The sequence below is a fragment of the Amblyraja radiata genome, chromosome 2, assembly GCF_010909765.2.
Source record: "Amblyraja radiata isolate CabotCenter1 chromosome 2, sAmbRad1.1.pri, whole genome shotgun sequence".
NCBI classification, from domain to species: Eukaryota; Metazoa; Chordata; class Chondrichthyes; order Rajiformes; family Rajidae; genus Amblyraja; species Amblyraja radiata.
Window position 1 is genome coordinate 121583148 of NC_045957.1, and position 18461 is coordinate 121601608.

At 44.8% G+C, this 18461-nt stretch overlaps 1 protein-coding gene across 2 annotated transcripts in view; it reads right to left on the reverse strand.

Moving 5' to 3' along the window:
* The window catches only part of cdyl (chromodomain Y like), a 213551-nt gene that overhangs the window by 22721 nt on the left and 172369 nt on the right, over positions 1-18461 (reverse strand). For both annotated transcript variants that reach the window (XM_033014641.1, XM_033014634.1), the window contains one exon: positions 3227-3483. In XM_033014641.1, the coding sequence (XP_032870532.1) occupies positions 3227-3483 (257 nt within the window). The remainder of the gene's footprint in view (positions 1-3226; positions 3484-18461) is intronic.

The following is an 18461-nucleotide window of genomic DNA, read 5'->3' on the forward strand; positions in this document are numbered from 1 at the left end:
TTTCTATCGATGACAGCACTCTACCCCCAATACCATATGCCCTAATTTTGCCCACTAATCTCCTATGTGGGACCTTATCAAATGCTTTCTGAAAGTCCAGGTATACCACATCCACCGGCTCTCCCTTGTCCATTTTCCTAGTTACATCCTCAAAAAATCCCAGAAGATTAGTCAAGCATGATTTCCCCTTCGTAAATCCATGCTGACTCGGTCCGATCCTGCTACTGCTATCCAAATGTGAGGCTATTTCATCTTTTATGACTGACTCCAGCATCTTCCCCACTACCGATGTCAGGCTAACTGGTCTATAATTCCCCGTTTTCTCTCTCCCGCCTTTCTTAAAAAGTAGGATAACATTAGCTACCCTCCAATCCACAGGAACTGATCCTGAATCTATAGAACATTGGAAAATGATCACGAATGCGTCCACGATTTCTAGAGCCACTTCCTTAAGTACCCTGGGATGCAGACCATCAGGCCCTGGGGATCAGCCTTCAGTCCCATCAGTCTATCCAACACCATTTTCTGCCTCATGTGGATTTCCTTCAGTTCCTCCATCACCCCAGATCATCAGGAAGATTGTTTGTGTCCTCCTTAGTGAAGACAGATCCAAAGTACCTGTTCAACTCATCTGCCATTTCCTTGTTCCCCATAATAAATTCACCTTTTTCGGTCTTCAAGGGTCCAACTTTGGTCTTAACTAATTTTTTCCTCTTCACATACCTAAAGAAGCTTTATATTCTTGATTCAACTTGCACCCTATGTCCAGGCTACTGTTTGGGGACCTGTAGATAAGTCCCATAATGGTCTTTTTACCCTTACAATTCCTCAGTTCTATCCATACTGACTCTACATCTCCTGTTTCAATGTCACCCCTTGCAAGAGACTGAATTTCATTCCTCACCAACAGAGCTACCCCACCCCCTCTACCCACCTGTCTGTCTTTTCGAAAGGATGTATAACCCTGAATATTCAGTTCCCAGCCCTGGCCCTCTTGCAGCCAAGTCTCAGTAATTCCCACAACATCATACTTGCCAGTCTCTAACTGAGCCTCAAGCTTGTCCACTTTATTTCTTATACTTCGCGCATTCATACACAACACTTTGACTTCGGTATTCACCTCCCCTCTCACTATTTGCCGCCCTGACCTTACTCTCTTTTCCCTTCTCAAACTTTCCTTCCCATAAATTTCAGAGTCTTTTGTAACTTTTCCTGTACTCACTTCTCTTTTAACTCCATCTTTATACTCCCAATTTGTCGACCCCTCTCCCCGCTATTTAGTTTAAACCCACACGTGTATTGTGAGTAAATTGCCTGGACATTTAAATTCCTTAGGTCCTCCGCATCTCCTACTCCCTTGCCATTTAGAAAATATTCCAGGTTGCATTTTTTAATCCAAGGCTGATGACGTTACAACCACATTGAGTTCCAACTGTAACAGCTTTATCCACTGATTTATCTACTGCGGTACCAACGTACATTAATTACAACCTCCTAAACTGGCGTTAATCTGTGAACATAATGCAAATATTTTCATTTAAGTCATTGAAATATACAGTGAAAGCTTGCTACATCCTCTCAATAAAGTCCTTTGTGTTTAAGAAGGAACTGCAGATGCGGGAAAATCGAAGGTACACAAAAATGCTGGAGAAACTCAGCGGGTGCAGCAGCATCTATGGAGCAAAGGAAATAGGTAACGTTTCGGGCCGAAACCCTTCTTCAGACCTTAATAAATATATAATAATAATTTATTATTAAATTATTAATAATGAATTATTATTTAAAAATAAATTAATAAAGTCCTTTACCTAATTGCTGTTATGGAGTCATAGAGTGATACAGGTGGAACCAACAGATCAAAGCAGATGGTGATAAGGAAATGTAGAATGGTTCATTGTTAGCTATGGGGAAAGGTAACAACGGGCGGACAATCAGTAATATTTGATCAGGAGGACAGTGGAACTAGTCAAAGAACGAGGGTGGGGGAGGGACAGAGAGAGAGAGAAAGGAAAGTATAACTAAGCATAAGGTAGAAACAAAAATCTGGAGATTGATTAGTAGGACTGGATGTTACAATCCCTAAGATTTTTCACTACAATTGACATTCTTGGGGATGACTACTAGGTGATTTTGCTACCAATCAGACACATCTTCAGTTGTGTACCTCAACGTCACTGGGTGTTTCGGCCTTTTATCACAAGACACAAAAATCTGGAGTAACTCAGCAGGACAGGGAGCATCTCTGGAAAGAAGGAATGGTTGAAGTTTCGGGGTGAGACCTTCTTCAGATTCCTTCTCTCCAGAGATGCTGCCTGTCCCACTTGAGTTACTCCAGCTTTTTGTGTCTATCTTTGGTTTAAACCAGCATCTGCACTTCCTTCCTACACATATAACTAAGCATGCTTGAGAAGCCATACTGCTAATTTCTGCTTCAGTTCCATATCCTTATACAAGAAAGTAGTTTGCAATTGGCTAAAGGTCCTGTCAGATTTCTTAATCCTTTCGACAGATGTTGCCAGATTTACTTTCTTTATTACTGCGTGATTCGAGTTAAGGTTTAACCATGAGATTTTTGGTGTAACAAATATCTTTGTTTAACGTTGCAATATCAGAGGTTAACCTTCAGATGGCAGTCAAAACCAATAACTAAACGGAACAATCCTTCAGTTTATGAATCCTTCATTTGAATTTTCTTTTTCCAAGCAGAGTTGTTTCTTATAGCTTAGTTCAGTTTACAGATACAGCGCGGAAACAGGCCATTATGCCCACCAAGTCCATGCCGAACAGCGATCCCCGCACACTAACACTATCCTACACACACGAGGGACAATTTACAATTATACCAAGCCTGTATGTCTTTGGAGTGCGGGAGGAAACCGGAGCACCCGGAGAAAACCCATGCGGTCACGGGGAGAACGTACAAACTCCGTACAGACAGCACCTGTGGTAGGGATGCAACCCGGGTCTCTAGCGCTGTGAAGCAGCAACTCTACCGCTGCGCCTCCCAGTAAATTGTACACTGTACAATCGTACATTGTAAATTTCAAGAAAGCAAACTTGGCTAACAAATACTCGTAGCTGGACATTCGATAACTCTGAATGAATGATCGTAATTAAGTATGCAAGTTTCAAACTGGACTACAAGATAACGGAGGTGAGGAAGTAAATGCATTTGGAGAACAACTTTGGTCTACCTCAGAAGAAAAGCAACAAATGAACTACTCACCTCTGGATTTAAGGAATTATTTTCCGATGACTTAGTAGAAAGTAAAATGTGTGTAAACCCATCTTGTTTCCTGACAACAATATCTCTGTATCGGTAGGCACTTTCAGTTTGTCTCACACTGAATCTTAGTCTCTTATCAAAAGGTTGGTCCCGTCTGTCATCTATAAATTTCCTCTTGTTTCCCGTACCTCCTGTTGCTGAACTTTGAATAGTTGTTGTACCGTTAGCCCCCAAGGCATCCAAGAACGTAGGAGAACCTGCAGGAAGAACAAGATTTTATGCTTTACAATCTATGAAAAGGAACAATGGGGATTCTCTGTTGAAACAAGGAACTGCAGATGCTGGTTAATGGGCAAAAGGTCAAAGTTCTGGAGTAACTCAGCGGGTCAGGCAGCATCTCTGGAGAACATGGATAGGTGATGTCAGGACCTTCAGACTGAATGTGTGTGTGTGGGGGGGGGGGGGGAGGGGAAATAACCCTCCAAAAAAGATTTTTTGAGTTCTCTGATCCGAGGTCTGATAAAACCAGGCTTTTAAAAGGACACTCTTATAAGGATAAAATAATTGTAATACTATTGAAAACAAGTAGAGCAGACATAACTGAAATATTGTATTGCTTACATCTCTTCCACTTAGATAAAAATGTAGAATGGTTAAATAACACCATTAAAAAATTATGCATATTGTGGGATTGGAGGACCATTTTTACAAGAGTCTAGAAATCATAGGATGGATTTCTTACAGGGATTTAAGAGAATTAGACTCCATTCTGGAGGCTGCAGGGCATGTTCATTAATGCAATATATACTCTATAATTTTACTTTAGGTTAATTTCCAGCACGTCTTCGGAGTGTGGAAGGAAACCGGAGATCTCGGAGAAAACCCACACGGGTCCTGTACAAACTCCGTACAGTCAGCACCCGTAGTCGGGATGGAACCCGGGAGACTCTGATGCTGCAAGCGCTGTAGGGCAGCAACTCTTTCGCTGCGCCACTGTACCACCCCGATAATATTACCAGAAAACTCTCTATTCCTTTCACAATAAGACAATGGAAGTTGAAATCTCCTATTACAGGTGCACAACCTTTTATCCGAAATTCCAAATAACGAAAAGCTCCGAATAGCGGACATTTTTTCGGTCCTTGAAGAAAGGTCCTTGAAGAAAGGTCCTTGAAGACGTTCACCGAGGGCGGCCCGCAGAGGTGACAGCGGAACCTCCGGTCGGTCCTCAAAGAAAGGGGAACTAAATCCCCATTCATAAAAGAGAAGGTGAGGGTATATTGCGCGGGAGGGTTAATAATTGACAATCTGCTGCTGCCTGCCCGCTGAGTTAAAACGTTCCCACGGGAACGTTTTAACTCAGCGGGCAGGCAGCAGCAGATTGTTGCTCCCTTCAGTTTCACCCCACCTACACCCCTCTGCTTCCCGGCCATGTGTGTGACCCCTTCCCTCTCCTCTCCAGCTCCCCGCCCATTGCACCGGCGCGGGGGCTTTGCACTGTCTTCACGTCGGCGATGCTAGCAGGTCAGTGCCAGTCACCGGAGACGTCAGGACCAACGGGACACCGACCCCCAGGCCCACTGCAAGCACGGAGATCCCAGAGACCCACAGCCAGCAGCAGCCCAGCCCCGCCCTTGCAGGTGAGCAGGAGAGTGGGGTTGTTTGCAGTTGCAGAGGGAGGGGGCAAGGGCGGTACAGTTCCCAATCTCATCTCCTGTCCCGGGGACGTCAGGACCAACGGGACACCGACTGCAAGCACGGAGATCCCAGCGACTCACAGCCAGCAGCAACTCTAGCCCAGCCCCGTTCCAACTCCAGAGGAACCCGGGTTGCGGATGAGGGGGCGCAGCCCGGGCTGTGGGCGAACTGCCACTTGTCACTGTAGCGGCCCATCGGGGAGCGGGTTCCTGTTGGTCCTGACGTCTCCGGCCACCCCCGTGGACTGGGAACTATACCGCCCTTGCCCCCTCCCTCTGCAACTGCAAACAACCCCACTCTCCTGCAAGGGCGGTACAGTTCCCAGTCTCAGCTCCTGTACAGGGGGGTGGCCGGAGACGTCAGGACCACCAGAAGCCGCTCCCCGATGGGCCGCTACGGCGACAAGTGGCAGTTCGCCCACAGCCCGAGCTGCGCGCCCCCTCATCGGGACACCGACCCCCAGGCCCACTGCAAGCACGGAGATCCCAGATCAGCAACTCCAGCCCAGCCCCGCTCCAACTCCAGAGGAACACGCACCCCGTAGGGGCAGAAGCTGATGTAGTGCAAGGTACGTCTTGTTCTTGGGGTGGCGCAGCTCGGGCTGTGGGCGAACTGCCACTTGTCGCCGTAGCGGCCCATCGGGGAGCGGATTCCTCTGGAGTTGGAGGGGGAGGGGGGTATTGTGTTGTTTGATCGCCCCCTGCTATCCCAGGGACAGGGAGACACAGCGGCTTTTGAGAATGGTGGGCAATCACTTCCAAAGTTATGCCCACACAGTCAGTACACCTCTCCTACACTTGTCTCCCGCACTAAGATCATCTCGCAGAGAATGATCCCAGCCTAACCCTCCCTATTCTCTCCTATTCTGCAAGAAAAAACTACATTGAAGACTCAAACTCGCGATCAAGTAACTGCCGGGATCGAGGCGCAAACTCGCGACCTTGCGGATATGAGCCGAGCACTCTACCACTGAGCCAGCCGTTAAAATCTACGCTAAAAACCTTCCATTCCGCAAGCCGAAAAATTCCGAATTACGAAAAGTGTCTGGTCCCAAGGCTTTCGGATAAAAGGTTGTGCACCTGTACTATAATCGTACTCTACCTACACCTCACTGTGATTTGCCTTTATATTTACAATATAGAAAGTTTCCTTGTTATCCATATATCTATAGAAAAGTCTCTTAAATGCCACTATTATATCTCCCTCACCCACCAACCCTGGTAGCGTGTTCCAGGCACTCATCACCCTCTGTGTAAAGAAACTGTCCTGCACAAACTTTGAATTTCCTTTAAACTTTGCCTCTCTTACCTTAAAGCTATACCCTCTAATAATTGATATTGTCTGTACAAACTCTCCCTTCTAGCTAATACACCCTAATCCAGGCATCGTTCTGGTAAAGACACGACATTTTTGGGTAAAGGGCCTGACCCACGGGGGTAATTTGCACGTCATTTACGCGACATCATTTTTACGTCACGGCGCACGCATGGCGTGCATTACATGCGCATGGCGCGTGGTGAGGCGTGGTGGCGTAGGCAGTGACGTGCGGTCGTGCGCGACGCCCCGGGATTTTGTGATTCACAAAATCTTCGCGCGCCAGCTGCGTGACGGGCAAATGACGCCCAAATGTGACAGGCCCTTAACTCAGCGGGTCAGGCAGCATCTGTGGAGAACATGGATAGATAATGTTTCACAGTAGCTGGAGTAACTCAGCGGGTCAGGCAGCATCTGTGGAGAACATGGATAGGTGACGTTTCGGATCAGGACCTATCTTAAGACTGATGTGGTTGGTGGAGAAAGCTGAAAGAGAGGTGGGGGGCAGGAGATCCAGCAGGCCAGAGACTTCTTAAACTGACCTTGTATATAAATTCAGAATAGATAGGAGCAGAATTAGGCCATTCGGTCCATCAAGTGTAAAATCATGAGAGGAATAGATTGGGTAGATGCACAGAATATCTTGCCCAGAGTAGGGGAATCGAGGACCAGAGGACATAGGTTCAAGGTGAAGGGGAAATATTTAAGAGGAATCTGAGAGTCAACATTTTCACACAAAGGGTGGTGGGTGTATGGAACAAAAGCTGAAATAGGAGGCAGTTGAGGCTGGGACTATCCCAGCGTTTAAGAAACAGTTAGACAGGTACATGGATAGGACACGTTTGGAGGGATATGGACCAAGCACAGGCAAGTGGGATAAGTGTAGCTGGGACATGGTGGCCGGTGTGGGCAAGTTGGGCCTGTTTCCACACTGTATCACTCTATGACTTTACACTGCCATTTAACCATGGCTGATCTATCTCTACCTACCAACCTCATTTTCCTGCCTTCTCCCCATAACCCGACACCCGTACTAATCAAGTGCCTGTCAATCTGCGCCATAGAAATATCCATTGACTTGGCCTCCATGGACTCGATGGTCTGAATGGCCTAACTCTGCTCCTATCACATATGAACATGAACCTTCCATTAAAATGGGTGCAATTTAGCCTTCCACTCACCTTTATGTATCTACTGTGTTGAACGACAATAGACAATAGGTGCAGGAGTAGGCAATTCGGCCCTTCGAGCCAGCACCGCCATTCAATGTGATCATGGCCGATCATCCCCAATCAGTACCCCGTTCCTGCCTTCTCCCCATGTCCCCTGACTCCACTATCTTTAAGAATGTCTGGAGAATCTCTAGCTAACTGCGATGTGCATGTCACTGTAGTACCATGCACAATGTTTGCGTTTCACTTCCTAAGGCCGTGGTGTGCTCAAGGTGTACTCTATCTACTCCACTGACAGAGCATCATTACCCGTTCTGGACACACATGTAACCCCAGATACAGAGCAATGGTATGTGACTCTTACCTTTCTGTAAAGGATGATGGCTGATCATGGCTAATCATCCACAATCTGTACCCCGTTCCTGCCTTCTCCCCATATCCCCTGACTCCGCAATCTTTAAGAGCCCTATCCAGCTCTCTCTTGAAAGCATCCAGAGAACCTGCCTCCACTGTCCTCTGAGGCAGAGAATTCCACAGACTCACCACTCTACGTGAGAAAAAGTGTTTCCTCGTCTCCAATGGCTTATTCTTAAACTGTGGCCCCTGGTTCTGGACTCCCCCAACATCGGGGACATGTTTCCTGCCTCCAACGTGTCCAAACCATTAACAATCTTATATGTTTCAATGAGATAGCCTCTCATCCTTCTAAACTCCAGAGTGTACAAGCCCAGCTGCTTCATTCTCTCAGCATATGACAGTCCCGCCATCCCGGGAATTAACCTTGTAAACCTATGCTGCATCCCCTCAATAGCAAGAATGACCTTCCTCAAATTAGGGGACCAAAACTGCACACAATACTCCAAGTGTGGTCTCACTAGGGCTCTGTACAACTGCAGAAGGACCTCTTTTTGCTCCTATACTCGACTCCTCTTGTTATAAAGGCCAACATGCCATTTGCTTTCTTCACTGCCTGCTGTACCTGCATGCTTACTTTCATAGACTGATGTACAAGGACCCCCAGATCCCGCTGTACTTCCCCTTTTCCCAACTTGACGCCATTTAGATAGTAATCTGCCTTCCTGTTTTTGCTACAAAAGTGGATAACCTCACATTTATCCACATTAAACTGCATCTGCCATGCATCTGCCCACTCCCCCAACCTGTCCAAGTCACCCTGCATTCTCATAGCATCCTCCTCACAGTTCACACTGCCACCCAGCTTTGCGTCATCTGCAAATTTGCTAATGTTACTTTGAATCCCTTCATCTAAATCATTGATGTATATTGTAAATAGCTGCGGTCCCAGCACCGAGCCTTGCGGTACCCCACTAGTCACTGCCTGCCATTCTGAAAGGGACCCGTTAATCCCCACTCTCTGTTTCCTGTCTGCCAACCAATTTTCTATCCATGTCAGCACTCCACCCCCAATACCATGTGCCCTAATTTTGCCCACTAATCTCCTATGTGGGACCTTATCAAATGGTTTCTGAAAGTCCAGGTACACTACATCCACTGGCTCTCCCTTGTCCATTTTCCTAGTTACATTTTCAAAAGATTCCAGAAGATTAGTCAAGCATGATTTCCCCTTCGTAAATCCATGCTGACTCAGACTGATCCTGTTACTGCTATCCAAATGTACGACTATTTCATCTTTTATAATTTACTTCAGCATCTTCCCCACCACCGATATCAGGCTAACTGGTCTATAATTCCCTTTCTTTCTCCCGCCTTTCATAAAAAGTGGGATAACATTAGCTCCCCTCCAATCCACAGGAACTGATCTTGAGTCTATAGAACATTGGAAAATTATCACCAATGCATCCACGATTTCTATAGCGACTTCCATAAGTATCCTGGGACGCAGACCATCAGGCCCTGGGGATTTATCAGAATTCAGTCCATCAGTCTACCCAGCACCATTTCCTGCCTAATGTGGATTTCCTTCAGTTCCTGCATCACCCCAGATCCTCTAGCCACTACTATATCAGGAAGATTGTTGGTGTCTCCTTTGTGAAGGCAGATCCAAAGTACCTGTTCAACTCATCTGCCATTTCCTTGTTCCCCATAATAAATTCACCTTTTCCAGTCATCAAGGGTCCAACTTTGGTCTTAACTAATTTTTTTCTCTTCACATACCTAAAGAAGCTTTTACTATCCTGCTTTATATTCTTTAGGACGTGCAAGTTTGTAGGTTAATTGGCTTCGGAACGACCATAAAATGTCCCTAGTGTGTAGGATGGTACTCGTGTACCAGGTGATCACTGGTCAATGTTCCCGATGTTGGGGGAGTCCCGAACCAGGGATCACAGTTTAAGAATCAGGGGTAAGCCATTTAGGACTGAGATAAGGAAAAACCTTTTCACCCAGAGAGTTGTGTATCTGTGGAATTCTATGCCACAGAAGGCAGTGGAGGCCAATTCACTGGATATTTTCAAGAGAGAGTTAGATTTAGCTCCTGGGGCTAAGGGAATCAGGGGATATGGGGAGAAGACAGGAACAGGGTACTGATTGTGGATGATCAGCCATGATCATATTAAATGGCGGTCCTGGCTCGAAGGGCCGAATGGCCTACTCCTGGACCTATTTTCTATATTTCCACACTGTATCTCTAAAATGAACTAAACACAATCCTGCAGCATGCAAACATTGGGTCTATCAATAGACAATAGACAATAGGTGCAGGATTAGACCATTTGGCCCTTCGAGCCAGCACTGCTATTCAATATGATCATGACTGATCATCCACAATCCGTGACCCGTTCCTGCCTTCTCTACATATCTCTTGACTCCGCTATTTTTAAGAGCCCTATCTAACTCTCTCTTGAAAGCATCCTGAGAACCTGCCTCCACCGCCCTCTGAGGCAGAGTATTCCACAGACTCACAACTCTGTGTGAAAAAGTATTTTTTCATTTTTTCGGAGCAACCTAACCTTTTATTCAATAACAGGTAGGTTGCTACGAAGCCTGGTGTGTAGCAGTGTTATAAAACAATCGTCTCAATAGGGAAAAGGGTGTTGGGGACTATAGAGTTTCAAGCTTGCAATAACAATGTTTATTTTCCCTGCAGAAATTTTAAAATGAAATGGTTTTTAAGTGCTATGTTCATCCAATGCAATTTCTTGATTAGGAAGAGCGTGTTCTATGCAAGTTATATGAAAAGGTGGCACCGTGGGTAGAGTTGCTGCCTCACAGCACTGGAGACCCGGGTTCGATCCTGACTATGGGTGCTGTCTGTACGGAGTTTGTATGTTCTCCCTGTGACCTGTGTGGGTTTTCACCGAGATCTCCGGTTTCCTCCCACACTCCAAAGACGTACAGGTTCTGTAGGTTAATTGGCTTTGTATAAGTGTAAATTGTCCCTAGTGTGTGTAGGATAGTGTTAATGTACGGGGATTGCTGGACGGCGCGGACTTGGTGGGCCGAAGGGCCTGTTTCCGCGCTGAATCTCCAAACTACACTAGACAATAGACAATAGGTGCAGGAGTAGGCCATTTGGCCCTTCGAGCCAGCACCGCCATTCAATGTGATCATGGCTGATCATCCCCAATCAGTACCCCCGTTCCTGCCTTTTCCCCATATCCCCTTACTCCTCTGTCTTTAAGAGCTCTATCTAACTCTCTCTTGAAAACATCCAGAGAACCGACCTCCACCGTCTTCTGAGGCAGTGTATTCCACAGACTCACAACTCTGTGTGAAAAGGTGTTTCCTCATCTCCATTCTAAATAGCTTGCCCCTTATTCTTAAACAGTGGCCCCTGGTTCTGGACTCCCCCAAACTTCGGGAACACGTTTCTCTGTCTCTAGCGTGTCCAAACCCTTAATAATCATATATGTTTCAATAAGATCCACTCTCATCCTTCTAAATTCCAGAGTGTACAAGCCCAACCTCTCCATTCTCTCAGCATATAACAATCCCGCCATCCCGGGAAATAACCTTGTGAACCTACCCTGCACTCCCTCAATAGCAAGAATGTCTTTCCACAAATTTGGAGACCAAAACTGCACACAATACTCCAGGTGTGGTCTCACTAACTTAAATAAAAGTTTAATAACTCTTTAAGTTTATTTATGTTGTGAGAACACACCTGGATAACTCTTAAAATGTGACAGTAATTTTAAATTTGGAATAAAATGTGCCACTGGAGAAACACGAGTTAAACAAAGCACAACAGGAAAAGATCGGACATATAAAACAAATACTGCTTCACAGTTAAGGAAAAGTGCAGAAGACACTAAAAATAAGAGTCATTTGTTGCATTTAATATGTTAAAAATGGAAGTGAAGTAAATGAGGCTTAAAGTAGAAAAAACACTAGGATTTGATTATTTGGAAATCATTTTGTTACATGAGATGCAAGGAGATTGCAGATCATTAATCCAGAAAACATAACTTTTTCCTGATTCAAGAGCTGTGCCTTAGGATCGGAAAATTGCCTTCTCCATTAACAGCAGCTACTGTGCCCTCCATAAGGTTTGGGAAACGATCCATCATTTATTTATTTGCCTCTGTACTGCACAATTTGAGATTTGTAATTTTTTTTAATGATGCAGGGTCTGAACAAAGCTCGACGTGGTTGAAGTGCACATTGTCAGATTTTATTAAAGGCCATTTTTATACATTTTGGTTTCACCATATAGAAATTGCAGCAGTGTTTATACATAGTCCCCCCATTTCAGGGCGCCATAATGTAGGTATGTTACAAAACTTACCTTCAGCGGCGCTGCAGTTCTGTCGCTGCCCGTGTGCGCGACTTTGGCGCCTTTGAGAGGGGGGTGGGTTTAAAATGCGATTTTTCTGCAGCCTATTCAAATCGATCTCTGTCAGGCTGTTTACTTGCTAAAGAAAAATCGCTTCGACTGCCATTTTATTAAGTTTATTAAAATTAGCGATGTATTTAATTGTTGTAGTAAAATTAAAATCATCTCCAAATGCCGTCAACGCCGACAACGGGACGGATCTCACGTAGGGGACAAGGCAAGGTATGCCGTTTATTTTTTCATATAAACTTGCTTCTTAGGATGGCTTTAATCAAAATTTCAGGTTGCGAAAATGTGATTATGTAAATATACGAACAGTCAGTTCTCTTAATTTTTAAGAAAGTTATGGGCTTTTGACTGTCCTTGATCATAGCTTTTGTGTTAAGTCAATGGAAAAGCAATAGGGAACAAGATGCTAATTTCCGAGTATGAAAATGGCTACAACTTTTTTAATACTGAAGATATGAAAGTGAATTAGGTGTCAAATTAAACTTATTTTTATGCTTTATCTGATGGTATAAATTACAGACTTGATTTTTAAAATCTCAAAATGTTGTAACATTGCTACATAATGTTTGGGACACATGGCTTCACAGGCATTTGTAATTGCTCAGGTGTGTTTAATTGCCTCCTTTACATAGAAACATAGAAAATAGGTGCAGGAGTAGGCCATTCAATATGATCATGGCTGATCATCCAACTCAGTATCCTGTACCTGCCTTCTCTCCACACCCCCTGATCCCTTTAGCCACAAGGGCCACATCTAACTCCCTCTTAAATATAGCCATTGAACTGGCCTCAACTACCTTCTGTGGCGGAGAATTCCAGAGATTCACCACTTTCTGTGTGAAAAATGTTTTTCTCATCTCGGTCCTAAAAGATTTCCCCCTTATCCTTATACTGTGACCTCTTGTTCTGGACTTCCCCAACATTGGGAACAATTTTCCTGCACCTAGCCTGTCCAACCCCTTAAGAATTTTGTAAGTTTCTATAAGATCCCCCCTCAATCTTCTAAATTCTAGCGAGTACAAGCCGAGTCTATCCAGTCTTTCTTCATATGAAAGTCCTGCCATCCCAGGAATCAGTCTGGTGAACCTTCTCTGTACTCCCTCTATGGCAAGAATGTCTTTCCTCAGATAAGGAGACCAAAACTGTACGCAATACTCCAGGTGTGGTCTCACCAAGACCCTGTACAACTGCAGTAGAACCTTCTTGCTCCTATACTCAAATCCTTTTGCTATGAATGCTAACATACCATTCGCTTTCTTCACTGCCTGCTGCACCTGCATGCCTACTTTCAATGACTGGTGTACCATGCCACCCAGGTCTTGTTGCATCTCCCCTTTTCCTAATCAGCCAGCATTCAGATAATAGTCTACTTTCCTGTTTTTGCACCAAAGTGGATAACCTCACATTTATCCACATTATACTGCATCTGCCATGCATTTGCCCACTCACCCAGCCTATCCAAGTCACCTTGCAGCCTCCTAGCATCCTCCTCACAGCTAACACTGCCCCCCAGCTTCTTGTCATCCACAAACTTGAAGATGTTGCATTCAATTCCCTCGTCTAAATCATTAATATATATTGTAAATAGCTGGGGTACCAGCACTGAGCCTTGCGGTTCCCCACTAGTCACTGCCTGCCATTGTGAAAAGGACCCGTTTACTCCTACTCTTTGCTTCCTGTTTGCCAGCCAGTTCTCTATCCACATCAAACTGAACCCTCAATACCGTGTACTTTCAGATTGTATACTAATCTCTTATGTGGGACCTTGTCGAAAGCCTTCTGAAAGTCCAGATATAACACATCTACTGGTTCTCCCTTATCCACTCTACTAGTTACATCCTCAAAAAATTCTATAAGATTCGTCAGACATGATTTACCTTTCATAAATCCATGCTGACTTTGTCCAATGATTTCACCACTTTCCAAATGTGCTGCTATCCCATCTTTAATAACTTATTCTAGCAGTTTCCCCACTACCGATGTTAGACTAACTGGTCTGTAATTCCCCGTTTTCTCTCTCCCATCCTTTTCAAAAAGTGGGGTTACATTAGCTACCCTCCAATCCTCAGGAACTACTCCAGAATCTAAAGAGTTTTGAAAAATTATCACTAATGCATCCACTATTTCTGGGGCTACTTCCATAAGTACTCTGGGATGGAGCCTATCTGGCCCTGGGGATTTATTGGCCTTTAATCCATTCAATTTACCTAACACCACTTCCCAGCTAACCTGGATTTCACTCAGTTCCTCCATCTCATTTGACCCCCGGTCCCCTGTGATTTTATGGCAGATTATTTATGTCTTCCTTAGTGAAGACAGAACCAAAGTAGATATTCAATTGGTCTGCCATGTTCTTGTTCCCCATGATTAATTCACCTGTTTCTGACTGCAAGGGACTTACATTTGTTTTAACTAATCTTTCTCTCTTCACGTATCTATAAAAACTTTTGCAGTCAGTTTTTATGTTCCCTGCCAGTTTTTTTTCATAATCTATTTTCCCTTTCCTAATTAAGCCCCTTGTCCTCCTCTGCTGGACTCTGAATTTCTTCCAGTCCTCTGGTAGGCTGCTTTTTCTGGCTAATTGGTATGCTTCATCTTTTGTTTTGATACTATCCCTGATTTCCCTTGCTATCCACGGATGCACTACCTTTCCTGATTTATTCTTTTGCCAAACTGGGATGAACAATTGTTGTAGTTCATCCATGCAATCTTTAAATGCCTTCCATTGCATATCCACCGTCAACCCTTTAAGAATCAATTGCCAGTCTATCTTGGCCAATTCATGTCTCGTACCCTCAAAGTTACCTTTCTTTTTCAGAACCCTTGTTTCTGAATTAATTATGTCACTCTCCATCCTAATAAAGAACTCAACCATATTATGGTCACTCTTGCCCAAGGGGCCACGCACAACAAGACTGCTAACTAACCCTTCCTCATTACTCAATACCCAGTCTAGAATAGCCTACTCTCTCTCGTTGGTTCCTCTACATGTTGGTTTAGAAAACTATCCCGCATACATTCCAAGAAATCCTCTTCCTCAGCACCCCTGCCAATTTGATTCACCCAATCTATATGTAGATTGAAGTCACCCATTATAACTGTTTTACCATTGTTGCACGCATTTCTAATTTCCTGTTTGATGCCATCCCCAACTCCGCTACTATTGTTAGGTGGCCTGTACACAACTCCCACTAGCGTTTTTTGCTCCCTAGTGTTTTGCAGCTCTACCCATATCGATTCCACATCCTCCAAGCTAATGTCCTTCCTTTCTATTGCGTTAATCTCCTCTCTAACCAGCAACGCTACCCCACCTCCCTTTCCTTTCTGTCTATCCCTCCTGAATATTGAATATCCCTGGATGTTCAGCTCCCAGCCTTGGTCACCCTGGAGCCATGTCTCCGTGATCCCAACTATATCATAGTCATTAATAGCTATCTGCACATTCAACTCATCCACCTTATTATGAATGCTCCTTGCATTGAGACACAAAGCCTTCAGGCTTGTTTTTACAACACCCTTACCCCTTATACAATTATGTTGAAAAGTGGCCCTTTTTGATTTTTGCCCTGGATTTGTCTGCCTGCCACATTATGCAGGTCTAAGAGATCTCCGCACCTAGTCTTTCCTCCTGTTTTTCCATCACCTTCGGAAACTTTTATTGCTGTTTAAAAGCAATATGTGAAAAGAAAGAGATTAGTTAAAACAAATGTAGGTCCCTTGCAGTCAGAAACAGGTGAGTTGATCATGGGGAACAAGGATATGGCGGACCAATTGAATAACTACTTTGGTTCCATCTTTACTAAGGAAGACATAAATAATCTGCCGGAAATAGCAGGGGATCGCGGGTCAAAGGAGTTGGAGGAATTGAGTGAAATCCAGGTTAGCCGGGAAGTGCAGCACTGCAGCAGGCAGTGAAGAAAGCGAATGGTATGTTAGCTTTCATAGCAAAAGGATTTGAGTATAGGAGCAGGGAGGTTCTACTGCAGTTGTACAGGGTCTTGGTGAGACCACACCTGGAGTATTGCGTACAGTTTTGGTCTCCAAATCTGAGGAAGGACATTATTGCCATAGAGGGAGTGCAGAGAAGGTTCACCAGACTGATTCCTGGGATGTCAAGACTGTCTTATGAAGAAAGACTGGATAGACTTGGTTTATACTCTCTAGAATTTAGGAGATTGAGAGGGGATCTTATAGAAACTTACAAAATTCTTAAGGGGTTGGACAGGCTAGATGCAGGAAGATTGCTCCCGATGTTGGGGAAGTCCAGGACAAGGGGTCACAGCTTAAGAATAAGGGGGAAATCCTTTAAAACCGAGATGAGAAGAACTTTTTTCACACAGAGAGTGGTGAATCTCTGGAACTCCCTGCCACAGAGGGTAGTCGAGGCCAGTTCATTGGCTATATTTAAGAGGGAGTTAGATGTGGCCCTTGTGGCTAAGGGGATCAGAGGGTATGGAGAGAAGGCAGGTACGGGATACTGAGTTGGATGATCAGCCATGATCATATTGAATGGCGGTGCAGGCTCGAAGGGCCGAATGGCCTACTCCTGCACCTAATTTCTATGTTTCTATGAGGGCCAAACTTGTGCCAATGAAAGTCAAAGAAGCCATTATGAGACTGAGAAACCAGAATTAAGCTATTAGAGACATCAGACAAACCTTAGGCTGACCAAAATAAACTATTTGGAACATCATTAAAAAGAAAGAGAGCACTGGTGAGCTTACTAATCGCAAAGGGACTGGTAGGCCAGGGAAGACCTCCACAGCTGATGACAGAAGAATCCTCTCTATAACTAGACTAAGTGGGACCCGTTGGGTTCCATGTTCACACAGGAGGGCTGGTCCCCCGACGCAATATTCCACCTCTCCACCAATTCCAATATTGGTGGCCAGTGGGGGGGCTTTCTGGAGTGCTGGTATGGGTTCTTGGGGTGGCAGCTCAGTCCCTCAAGCCTGATCTGCTGGCAGCTCACTCACGGCTGGTGGGCTGTCTGTTGACTATTCCTTGAAATTCCATTTCAAGTACGGTGCAAGGCCGCAAAATTTAAATCCATGTTCCTACCATTTCAAGCAGGGTGCAAGGCCACCAAATTCAAGTACAGTTTCTTACCACTATGAGCAGGGTGCAAGGCCACCGAATTCAAGTGCAGTTTCCAACCACTTCAAGCAGGGTGCAAGGCCACCGAATTCAAGTGCAGATTCATACCACTTCAAGCTGGATCCAAGGCCACCAAATTCAAATGCAGTTTCATACCACTTTCAGTAGGGTGCAAGGCCACCAAATTCAGTGCAGTTTCATACCACTTCAAGCAGGATGCAAGGCCGCCAAATTCAAGTGCAGTTTCATTCCACTTCAAGCAGGGTCGAAGGCCACCAAATTCAAATGCAGCTTCATACCATTTCATGCAGGGTGAAACCACCATAAAACCACACAAAACACCAAACTCACAGTTCAGTAGACCTCTCCCTCCCCCATCATGCAGAGACCGAGTCACACCAACACTTCTGGGTTTTATAACCCCTCCCCCTCCGACCGGAAAAGGTGTGGCTTTCAGGGCATGATTTACAGGAGAGAGATTCTCAACATTTTTTAAGCACTAATAACACTTTTATTTTTCATTGATGGGAAGAATTCTCTGCACCTGCTCAGCGGAGGGGGGACTGAGTAAGATGGCCAAAAATCACAGCCGTAAGTGGTAGCGTTTTATCTAAAATGAATATACAGAGCAAACAGGAGGTAAGTGCATTTGAAGTAGTGCATTTTAACTTCAAGCCAAAGCACCCAAGCCGCCATTTGCAGTAAATAGTGCCTTTCAACTTTAAGCCTAAGCACACGCCACCATTTGCAGTAAGTAGTGCCTTTGAACTTCATGCCACCATTTGCAGTAAATAGTGCCTTTCAACTTCAAGCCAAAGCACCCAAGCCACCATTTGCAGTAAGTAGTGCCTTTCAACTTCAAGCCAAAGCACCCAAGCCACCATTTGCAGTAAATAGTGCATTTCAACTTCAAGCCAAAGCACCGAAGCCACCATTTGCATCATGTAGTGCCTTTCAACTTCATGCCACCATTTTCAGTAAGTAGGGCCTTTCAACTTCAAGCCAAAGCACCCAAGCCACCATTTGCAGTAAGTAGTGCCTTTCAACTTCAAGCCAAAGCACCCAAGCCACCATGTGCAGTAAGTAGTGCCTTTCAACTTCAAGCAAAACACGCAAGCCACCATTTGCAGTAAGTAGTGCCTTTCAACCTCACGCCAAAGCACCCAAGCCACCATTTGCAGTAAGTAGG